We start from the raw sequence: 11,496 nt of genomic DNA on the forward strand, positions 1-11,496 counted from the left end.
ATCTTAGTTTCTTATAATCTATCCAAATATATTATTTATTGATTATTACACTATTCTGTCATTGTCTTTGCTCCTCTTATGGTAGACCTTGCTCCTTTTCCTTGTTACTTAATGATCATCTTTTTTTTTACTTAAAAAGACGAAAGTCTTTTAAAAACAATCTCTTTACTTTTATATAAGATAATGATAAGATTTGCGTAATTTTTACCCTCCCTAGACATTATTGTTGTTGATATTGATGGATGTGATTACTCAATACCTATACTTATAAAATATAATAAATATTTTGTGAATTAATCAATATATACATAAACTGATCCATATACACCATAATTATATTTATTTTAACAAAATACACTTGTTTGAATATGTTATCATTTGGATGACTTAAGGCAATGGGTTCTAATGGGACCCAAGTTGTTCGTCATAACATCAATGTAAGAAAGCATTAGATTAAGAAACTTTGTTTATATGTTATTGTCGAAGTAGCCATGGCAACAGTAAGTAATTCAAAATGTCAATCTCAAATCATCAACCGCTCCATTAATTACCACAAAAACATATACTCAACTTAACTTTAAACCACATACTACTTCAAAATATCATCACTCGTGACAAGACCTAAATATTCTACAAAAAAAATATAATTAAATTAGTAAATAATTAATGAAAACTTTACTTTAGACTAATAGAAATGTAACTTTGAAGTCTTTTCCTGCAATTGTACGCTAGCGCGCATAGTTACTTTGAAGAATTTTTGGAGTATTTATTAGTACTTCAAAATTAGTTTCCATATTTTGACTTTGTTTAAAGCTATAAGGACATTTAGTCAATCGGTCATGCTATCATAATACAGTCACCTTTAACCTACTGTCTAATTAGTAATTATGGAGAAATATCTTAATAGTGTGAGATTTTTAAAAAAATTATACAAATAATATTCAAAACAAATAGTATTACACGTATCAGAATTTTAATAGCTTACTTAATTGACTACATGATCTACTACTTTATAGTTAATGGTTTGATTCCCTACTTTGTAATCCTCTCTCCATTTCGCCTTCCCAGTCCCCAACTTAAAATTACCAAGTAACAATATCTCTAGAGTGATCAAAGGTCATCAGCTTAGTAAAGAATTAATTTGCATCGTTATTAAGCCAATCGTTATTAAGCCAATGATCGTTCAGAAACACTCTATCCTTCTGAAATAAAAATAAGACACGTAAACATTCTGAAAAGTATAGAGCATGAATCCAAGTTTAGTTTTTTTTTTTTAATCCCAATCTAATACAAAAATTTGGTAGAATAGCGCCCAAATAAATCTATTTTGTGGCAGTGTTTTAGGACTACATGTGTGCCATGATATCAAACAATGAAATTGTTCAACAACTTCATCTACTGGTATCACAAATTAATCTCAACCAAATCCACATCTGACTTAATTATTACACCCAAATCATCATGACTTAGGTCCATGCAAATATAGGGTTTAAATTAAACTGATCAAAAGGTGACACCTACATATAATTATTGGGGTTATCCAAGTGCTTTTTATATTTAAAAATCCACAAAAATTAGAACAATTAGTAAACATAAACTCATAATTATTCAATAAAAAGATATAAAATTTAAATTCTAAATTCATATCTAATCGACGGTTATCTTCTTCCTCCTCCATATGTATGTTTGACTCTCTCCCCCCTTAAATTTCTTGTTGAAATCACTCTGTATTTTCGTATTTGTATAAGGTCAAGCTTGACTTTAATAATATCTATTTGAGACCAGAACTTTATTATATTTTCAAGTTGGTCTAATTAATTAATCAATCTTGTAGAAAATATATTAAATGGTCCTTGAAGTAATCATGAAAGCCAGTGGTAGGTGTTGATGGTGAGAGAAAGAGAGACCAAATAGACTTGGTAAACTTAACCAAAAAAAAGTTTAAAAAGAGGGAAAAAACAAATTATAATTGACTGGATTCTTAATTATAGTTCATCATATTCATTTTCACTTTGCTTGTCCTTTGGAGAAAAAAACAGTAAGCACAAAACAAAATTTTCTTTATCTTCTTATACACGTTATAGAATAAGATAAAAATTATACTTAAATGTGTGAATTTTTGTGTTGAATAGTTAATTTTCCAAGTTTACTTTATCTTAGTGGATATGAACTTCTAGAAAGCTTTGTATATTTGTGAGAACATAAATGTAAGAAATTATGACTAAATACCAGAAAGGAATTTGCTATTTTCTGGTTGACCAACTCTGTAGTTGAGCAAGTAAAGTTCATTTATTTCATTTTCAGTTGGACAATACCTTCCAAACTTAATTATTAAAAGAAATCCTCAAATATATTTTGTCAAAATATTAAATTTAATATATTTATAAAATAATATGATAATATTGCTCCTATTATTTAATAATGGACTACTAGCTTTTTCGTATTTCAAAATAAATGATGACTTAGATAATTAATGTTCTTCTAATTTTACTCTTTGTCAAATAATATTTGTAAGTAATTGAGAAATTACAAAAAAAGTTATATTTTTTCAAGGTATTTATTAACGATAAATTATAATTAAAATACTCCTTATATTTTTAGGAATGAATAGTATATTCAAATTAAAAATATCACTTATTTTGAAACGAAATAGTAATTATAACATTAATTCTCATCTCTTATTAACTTTATGAAGTTTATATATTGAAAAAAACAAATAATAATAGGTGTGAGTTGGATTGTCGATCTTTTTCATTACTAATATTGGATTTTAAAGGATGCATGACATTTCTCCAATATTTAGGTTGTTTTTAAATGGTGCATGATATTTCTCCAATATTTTCTTTCTTTTTTGATAAATAAAATAAAGTTGGGTCAATTTTAAAATAGGAGTAAAAGAATATTTGGCAATAAATGGAGTTTATTCAAAAAACTACTACTTCCCAACTGACCCCGCGTTTTCTTTTCTCTCTCTCACGAAATACAGAAAATTGCAAAAGTCTTTGCCGTGCCATGTCCTCTACCTCCTCCACCACCTCCGGCAACCACTATTAGCGGCGGCGCAACCCATTTCACTTCGCCATGGGTAACTGTAACGCTTGCATAAGACCAGAAGAAGCTTCAAAAACCGATCCTCAAACTAAACCAAAGAAGCCCAGAGAACGTAGACCCAATCCGTATTCCGGGTCACCCGCACCGATCCGAGTACTCAAAGACTTCATCCCTAAAACCCGCATATCTGACAAATACATCTTAGGACGAGAACTGGGTCGGGGCGAATTTGGAGTGACATACCTTTGCACCGACCGGGAGACCCGAGAAGCCCTTGCGTGCAAATCTATTTCAAAGAAGAAGCTCCGAACAGCGGTTGATATCGAAGATGTGAGAAGAGAAGTTGCTATTATGTCAAGCCTTCCGGATCACCCAAATATTGTGAAGTTGAGAGCTACTTATGAAGATAATGAAGCTGTTCATCTTGTTATGGAATTATGTGAAGGTGGGGAGTTATTTGATAGAATTGTAGCTAGAGGGCATTACAGTGAAAGAGCTGCAGCTGGGGTTGCCAGAACTGTAGCAGAAGTTGTAAGGATGTGTCATGCTAATGGGGTCATGCATAGAGACTTGAAACCTGAGAATTTTCTGTTTGCTAATAAGAAAGAGCATTCTGCTCTTAAGGCCATCGATTTTGGCCTATCTGTCTTTTTCAAGCCTGGTACGAGTTCTTAATTCTTCCGATTTGTTTACCCCACAAGTGAATTAGAAAGACACCCTTTTCCTCTGTCTCATAAAAATCAGTCCTTTGTTCTGTATGTTTTAAGTGGCAGGGAAGTGTTTGATTCTTAGTAATTTTTGTGATTAATCAGGTGAAAGATTCTCTGAGATTGTGGGAAGTCCATACTACATGGCACCAGAGGTGTTGAAGCGGAATTATGGACCAGAAGTTGATATTTGGAGTGCTGGTGTCATCCTTTATATTTTGTTATGTGGGGTTCCTCCATTTTGGGCTGGTATACATATATTACTTTTCCAGTTTCCTGTTGACTTCTGATGTTTGCAATTGCTTGTGGTTCCGGATTTAAGTCTTTATTTTAATCTGATTGTCTGTTGCAGAAACTGAACAAGGAGTTGCTCTTTCAATTTTAAGGGGAGTGATAGATTTTAAGAGGGAACCATGGCCTCAAGTCTCTGAAAAGGCAAAAAGTCTTGTCAGACAGATGCTGGAACCTGACCCCAAGAAGCGGTTGACAGCCCAACAGGTCCTTGGTAAGTATTTTTCAACTCAGAGTTTGTGAACTTCCAAGTAAACGGCTCCCCTGGTACATGGAAAACTATAAGTTGAGCGAATATATGATTTGAGATAGATCACCGTTGTTTTTCAAGTTGACGATGGAAGATCCTCAGTATTACTGAAGTTTAGAGGAAAAAGAAGAGAAATGCGGGGTTTGATTAATACTCGTTAAAAGGGCATTTGGAAACTGTCTATGATTTGATGCACTATTCTATGCAAACTGATTTATCGTGGGTATCTCTCTAGATGCTCTTTAGCATTTTCTGCCTAGTACTCTGGAAAAGTGAGGCTTTCCTCAAGGAATCACGGCTTTAGTTTCGATGACTCACTGTTCAGTCATACTGATTTATCGAAAAAAGGAGTATTCTTTTTTCTGGGTCGTCATTGCATTTTATTTTATTCTCTTATCTCCTTGAGTATGCTGGGTTCTAGGGCGTGATTGAGCTATATGGCATCTCTATGAATCAAATTTGTTTTGGTAGGAACAGTTGCATGTCTTAATATTGCAACTATCTTTGTGTCTCGCTTATGAAATATCTTGAAATTAGTGTTAATTAACTAAATATCCAGTTGTACATTTCTTTTTGCATTTTCTGCCTTTCCTGAATCAGGTGAGGCCCAGTTATGTGGTAGTTATGAAAACCCTTCCCCGCTCTTCGTTTCCCTGAATGTTTTTAGAGATATTAACCTGTATGCCCATGCTCGACGACTCAGGCATCTCTAAAAATTCAGGACCATGCTTGAAAACTCAGATGTCTGAATGCAGGATATGCAGAGTGGCCTATGCTTTAATAATTATTAATAGGACCAATAATGAAGACAAGAACCTCTGTATAATTGGATGAATTGAATGTGATCATACGTTAATTCTCACTAACAAAGATCTTATTTTACTTTTAAGAATGTCACTAACAAAGAAACATTTATATAGTAAAACTGTTTGAAACACGCATAAATTTAATTTCTTTAACTCTGTTTACTTTATTGCAGATCACCCCTGGATTCAAAATGCCAAAAAGGCTTCAAATGTTCCACTGGGAGATATTGTTAGGACAAGACTGAAGCAATTTTCTATCATGAATAGATTCAAAAAGAAAGCATTGCGGGTAAGCCTCTAATTTGTTTGAGCACTAACAAATATAAAGTTTGGGCATGGAGATACGCAAGAGAATGCCAATGGAAACATTATTTGCCTTATTTTGTTAAATCAGAGAGATAGAGAGAGTTGCTATGCAACTGTAAATGATGTGTTGTGTGTTGGCTCATGTCCTAACATTCCTAGTGTTTTACTGCTTCTGTAGTTATTTCCATCGTCAAATGGATGTGCTTTAGTTTGAAATATTTGCACCTGTCAAATTGCTTAGGTCATTGCTGAACACTTGAAACTTGAAGAGATTGAAGTAATTAGAGAGATGTTTGCGCTGATGGACTCTGATGGTGATGGGAAAATAACATATGATGAATTAAAGGCTGGACTTAGAAAAGTTGGTTCCCAGTTGGCAGAAGCAGAGATGAAGTTGCTGATGGATGTGGTAAACATTCCTGTCTATTTAAACACGCTGAAACAGTATTTTGTTCTTTATTCTGTTTGTTTTCTGATATTTACAAGTTTTTTATGCCAAAATATGAGAACATATTTTACTTACAGTTTCCTGTATGCTTCCTAGTTTTTGTATGTGCTGCGATAAGTTGTAATTCCAAGTGATGTTAAAGCAGTTACTACTGCCTTATTCATGTGATCTGATTATTCCTCTTCTCTCTTGCTTGGTTTCTCCTTATTTTTCAAGTACTGGAACTTTGGAAGGAGGGGAAATTGATTGTTCCATATGTCTTCCCATCCTGCATCACTTACTTTACCACTGCTCGGGAATTAGCTTTTTTGGTTGGTGGAAGAATCATGTAATTTTTTCACATCTGTTAGATGGTTACTTTGCACGAAATATTGGCTCTGAAGACTCTGCATTTTGCATTTATTTCAGGGATTAGCTTTTTCCCTTCTTGTTTCATTATATGTAGGCATGCATACATTGCGTGAAGGCTATTAAATAGGCAAGAGATTCCATTACATAACTGAGGAAGTATAAGTAAGGGTTCCAACTTCCAAATCATAGATGGTGTGGCTGAAGAAGTTATTGAAATCGTATCGTCACTCCTAAATGGTGTGAGAAAGGTAGACTATTGCATATAATTTGATGGATGAAGGTAAAGAAGCTAGACCTAGAGAATGGAAGCAAAGGATCTATATAGATGATACCTATTAGTTCAGAGTAAGGTTTTGCTGTTGTACATCCACTTTGTCTGATGTTTGTGGAGGAAGCAAAGGATCAATCTAAGGATAACCTTGAGATTTAAAGATCCAATTGTTTTAGGAGATCCTTTGTTTTCCCCAAGGCAACATATTTGCAAGCAAAGCAATAATATTAGAATGACTTGGGTTAGGACAGAGCAGATTTAGGAGTATTCATAAAGGCTATGGCAACCACATAATTGATTGATATTGCAGGGTGATCTGTGACACATGATAGGCTTCTTGAGAAGTTCCAGTCAGATTATTTTATTAAAAATGTATGTGATACTTGGTTTGCATTGCTATAAGTGGATAATGAATACAGGGATTGGACTTCTGGTGTTATGAATCTCACTTTTGTTGGATAAAATGTTATCAGCCTTTCTGATATACTCTCTCTGTTCTAATTGATGTGGCAGTATTTGATTCGGCATAAAGCTTAACAAAGAAATAAAGCCTTTTGGAACTTATGGTTTTAAACCTACCATTTTTGTCGTGGTTATGTCTGATCTGCAAAATAATTGATCTCATGGGCCTTTACTAACTCTCTTTCTGCAGTATCTCAAGTCCTACAATCTAATCTTCCCTACTATTCTGCTGTAAATCTGGTGCAGCTTTTATATGCAAATTCCCAAGCTTTTTTCCATTTGGGAAATGGAACTTGAAATAAACTCTATTGCAGATACAGTAATTACCCCCACTCAGAAAAGATTAATTTAATATTTTTGCCTGATGATTGCTGAACCAATTCTTTTATTAGGCTGATGTTGATGGAAACGGTGTCCTGGACTATGGGGAGTTTGTAGCAGTTATAATCCACTTACAGAGAATGGAAAATGATGAGCATTTTCGTAGAGCATTCATGTTCTTTGACAAGGATGGAAGTGGTTATATTGAGCTAGATGAGCTACGAGAAGCTTTAGCAGACGAGTCAGGAGCATGCGACACTGATGTAGTGAATGAGATCATGCGCGAAGTTGATACCGACAAGGTTAGACTCACCTTTTTTTCTCTGTTTAGTGACCCTGCCTCTTTTCATTGCTCTTCAATTATATTTAAAGAAACGAAATAGAGTACTTCTCAACATTATTCGTTGCTAAAGAAGCTTGTTGTATCTTATCAAATACTGCAAGATTTTCACCGAAATTCACCCAAAAAAAAGAAAGATGGAATTATTTTTTGGAATGTAGGATGAAAAGTATATGCTGCATTTGTAAGTTTGTCCGCTTGCACTATCTCCTCGCTCTGATATGTCACGCCAGTTTTTCATCATTATTGCATTTTCTCAGGATGGGCAAATCAGTTACGAGGAGTTTGTAGGAATGATGAAGGCAGGAACTGATTGGAGAAAGGCATCTCGACAATACTCAAGAGAAAGATTCAAAAGCTTAAGTGTTAATCTAATGAAGGATGGGTCTCTCCAGCTTCAGGATGTACTCAGTGGCCAAACAGTCATTGTTTAAGTTAATAAAAGGCTTTCTTTTACTATTCTGATGATTTCCTTTGGTTGTTTTAATGGGTTCCATAGCAAAATCTGATCATCGATATTCCAATTCTTGATAAATATCGATATTCAGAAGATCAGATCTTTGAGAATGCGACTGGGAGTAATATGTAGGTATGATTGGGCTGTACTGCTGGGATTTTTTTTTTTTGGATATAGGGGAAAATGAGCTTGAGTGGATGACATGTAGATTAATTGCTTTGTTTTAAGGCTTTTGTAGGTTTGTTTATAGAAGTTTTACTACATATTTGTCTCACTTTTGTATATGGTGTTGCAAACTTACAATTGTTTTAAGTGAAGCTTTGTATTTATGATGACACTTACTGCAGATGTATTTCCTCGAAATGAACGATAAATATCCTTTGAGTTGGTGTTTTGCACCACTTTTTCCTTGATCTGCTTGTGAATGGATTTATGCATTTTTCAATCATAGTTCTTCCTAACCATATGCCTGAACTGGGTATTTTGTATGGTTCTTTAATTAAAGTAGGGGTTGCAAGAGAGAAATTGCGACTATTATCATAGTTAATAAGGTTGAAATTTTCAGTAAAGAAAAAACTTCAAATCGCGACTGTTATCCTTTCGGTGAATTGATAGCAGAGACGGATTCAAAAATTTAAATTTTATGGTTTTCATATCCAATTGTGTCCATTACAACTTAGTTTTATTATCTTTAATTTCTGCCATAGGTCCTAACACCTACTTTGTTAATGGATTTCCAACAAATATTTCTTATAAATTAAATGAATTTCTAATATAAATACAATGACGCCTATCTTTGGATTAGGTAAGCCATCAGTATTTGGTGATTTCTTACAAACCAACTAATCCATTGGATTTTGGTGATAACTGTACATACTATTTTTCCTACTTTTTTTTTTTAATACAGAGAAGTACCTTTTATATAGGTGTTCTTTTCACATTAGTAAAATAAATTTATTTATCTTATTCTTAATTAAAATTTTCAGTTTGTGGTTGAGTTATAAATACCTTTTCATTCTGAATTAGAGGTTTCGAGTTCAAGTAATCTAAATATGGAGTCACCTTTACGTAGAAAATACCTATAAAATTTATCAGCAGATGGATTTTTAAGTGTTGTCAATAATCAGGGGCGGAGCCACCTTGGTACAACCGAACCCCCTTCGACAGAAAATTATACTATTTAATTATATATGGTTGAAATAATATTTTTATGTATTTATAGTATATGTCGAACCCTCTTCGGCCACTCCGTGTGTCTATTTCTACGAATTTTGAATCCCCCTATTGAAAATCCCGTATCCGCCACTGATTGTCGTTTGATATTTTATTTATTTATTAAAAAAATAGATTAGGACGTGTCTCTTAAACTTTGCTGAATAATGATTTGCAGATTAAGTCATAAGTTCTGTTTGGCCATGTGATTTTTAGAATCTTATGTGAGATATATATGTACTACGTTTAGAATACAGCCAAACAGTTTATAGGAAACTACTGGAGATACAAGTGTGCTAAGAGTTAGTAAAATGATCAATCATGTACATAAATTCATTGGACTTACATATATTAATAGTGTGTTAGTAACAAGTTAGGATGCTTGCAAGTTTCAACTTGTTTGAGTTTCATGAATGTACATCTTCTTGTTGCTTAGCTTGATGAATTAAACGAGTAAATATAGTTTTCGATAGACGGACGAATAATGCCGTGACACGTGATAGGAATAATAGGTCATAGTGACCTAACAAAGATAGTATTAGAGATCACATTTTGGGATGAAATCTGCTACTTCTGAAGATATGAGACTGAAAATTAAATTGTAATAAAAAAATTTATGTCTATTTATCGTACCTAGAAATTTAATTATATCGTTTTAGACGGTTAAAAATTCAAATCATATTTATAAGCAATTTGCCTTCCTAGTTGGTATTTGAGAGTTGTAGGCATGGTGTCAATTGCCAAAGCTGCTCCTTCACTTTATTATCCTAACTTTGACTAATCTTTTTTAATTTGGGTTTTAGGTATTCCTAATAATGACACGTTTACAATGCTTTTGATCTAATTAAGATCCAATGCCTCCTCCTACTCTATCTCAACACGTACAAAATTTACTTAAATTTGTCAAAGTCTATTATAATTGCATTTATGGCTCAATTAAACGAACAATTATTTAAAGTTTGACTGAAGTAAACATTATTTGAGATTCTTCTTTTATATATCCACGCAACGTAGTCACTTCTTATCATTTTAATTAATTATTTAAAATTCTATCTTTTCAAATGAAATAAAGTGAAAATTTTAGCACAAGCTGGATTAGACAAAAAAAAAAAACTAGAGAAAAACATAATCGAGTACTGTATAATTAAGGTGACAAAATTCAGTCACTTCCTCTGGTAGATGGTCCACGTAGTTAAATATATTCATACCTAAGTAACTCCGTATATCGAAAATTTTATTTAAAAAACATATTAGAAGTGATTAGTTAAACATTTTTTTCTTATACTAGAAATTAGCGATGGATTAGGGTCGAATTTGTGATAGATTAACTAGAAATTGTTGATACATTTAATAGTCCTACCGTGACAGCTGGATAGTTATTTTAGTGAGCTGTATACAGAATATACATACTTGTTGCTAAATAATAAATGTAGTTGAAGGTCCCATAACAGTGATTTTGTAGTACATAATATAGGAAAAATAATGGTACTATTATAAAGCATGAGGTGTTACGGATTGGTACGGAAAGTACCTTGTGTGCGGGAGGGGACAAATATCATGTGATGTGCTTTTCATATTTTCTTCTATGCTATTTTGTTTTCTTTATATGGCCTTTGATTGACTCCATAAGTCAGCCAAATGGTACTATATACGAAAAAAACATAAAAGTTAACATTCAAGTTATCTTGAATTTTTTAAAAAATATTTTAATTTTATAATTTATTTTATTATTTCACTAAATAATTTTAAATTAATTAAATCATTTTTTGTCCACCTGACATAGAGAATAGTATGCACTCTCTCCAAGAGAGTGAGCAATTTATAATAAATAATATAATTTTAATTTTTATAAGTATTTTATTATAAAATATATTTTCTTATTTTTTTTCCTTTTTATTTTTTCTTTCTCTTTCTTTTTTCTTCTTTCTTCTTCAAAAATTCATTCTCATCTCCGTCTATTAAAGCTTTTTACTTTCAATGGCATTATTCTTACCACAACTTCACCTTCCTTTTTTATTACTATTAATATTATTCTCTTTAATTTTAAAATTCTATTAAATATTTTCTTAAATTTCGAACAATTTGATAAACCCATTAGATTTCATGATGATCAGGAAGTATCATATAGTTTTTCTTTATCCGATTTCAATTAAGTTCTTTCAATTTTTGCGAATTAATTGATTCTTTTAAAATTATCATTTCTAATTTTGAATTTATGTGAAA

At 32.4% G+C, this 11,496-nt stretch overlaps 1 protein-coding gene across 1 annotated transcript; it reads left to right on the forward strand.

Annotated features, from left to right (window-relative positions):
• Positions 1-2,919: 2,919 nt before the first annotated feature.
• On the forward strand, positions 2,920-8,396 carry LOC107015308 (calcium-dependent protein kinase 10). The gene is made up of 7 exons (XM_015215532.2): positions 2,920-3,712; positions 3,864-4,007; positions 4,111-4,263; positions 5,279-5,394; positions 5,653-5,820; positions 7,336-7,566; positions 7,865-8,396. Exons 1-7 carry the CDS (start codon positions 3,082-3,084, stop codon positions 8,036-8,038), a joined length of 1,617 nt encoding a protein of 538 aa, XP_015071018.1. The 5' UTR covers positions 2,920-3,081; the 3' UTR covers positions 8,039-8,396.
• The last annotated feature ends 3,100 nt before the right edge of the window (positions 8,397-11,496 follow it).

The sequence above is a fragment of the Solanum pennellii genome, chromosome 3 (assembly GCF_001406875.1).
Source record: "Solanum pennellii chromosome 3, SPENNV200".
In the NCBI taxonomy this organism is placed as follows: domain Eukaryota; kingdom Viridiplantae; phylum Streptophyta; class Magnoliopsida; order Solanales; family Solanaceae; genus Solanum; species Solanum pennellii.

Excerpts from the sequence above, each read along its gene's own strand:
- LOC107015308 (XM_015215532.2), top strand. The coding sequence starts at position 3,082 with ATGGGTAACTGTAACGCTTGCATAAGACCAGAAGAAGCTTCAAAAACC. Across the intron at positions 4,008-4,110 it reads GGTTCCTCCATTTTGGGCTG|AAACTGAACAAGGAGTTGCT; the intron begins GTATACATATAT and ends TGTCTGTTGCAG. Across the intron at positions 5,821-7,335 it reads TGAAGTTGCTGATGGATGTG|GCTGATGTTGATGGAAACGG; the intron begins GTAAACATTCCT and ends TTCTTTTATTAG.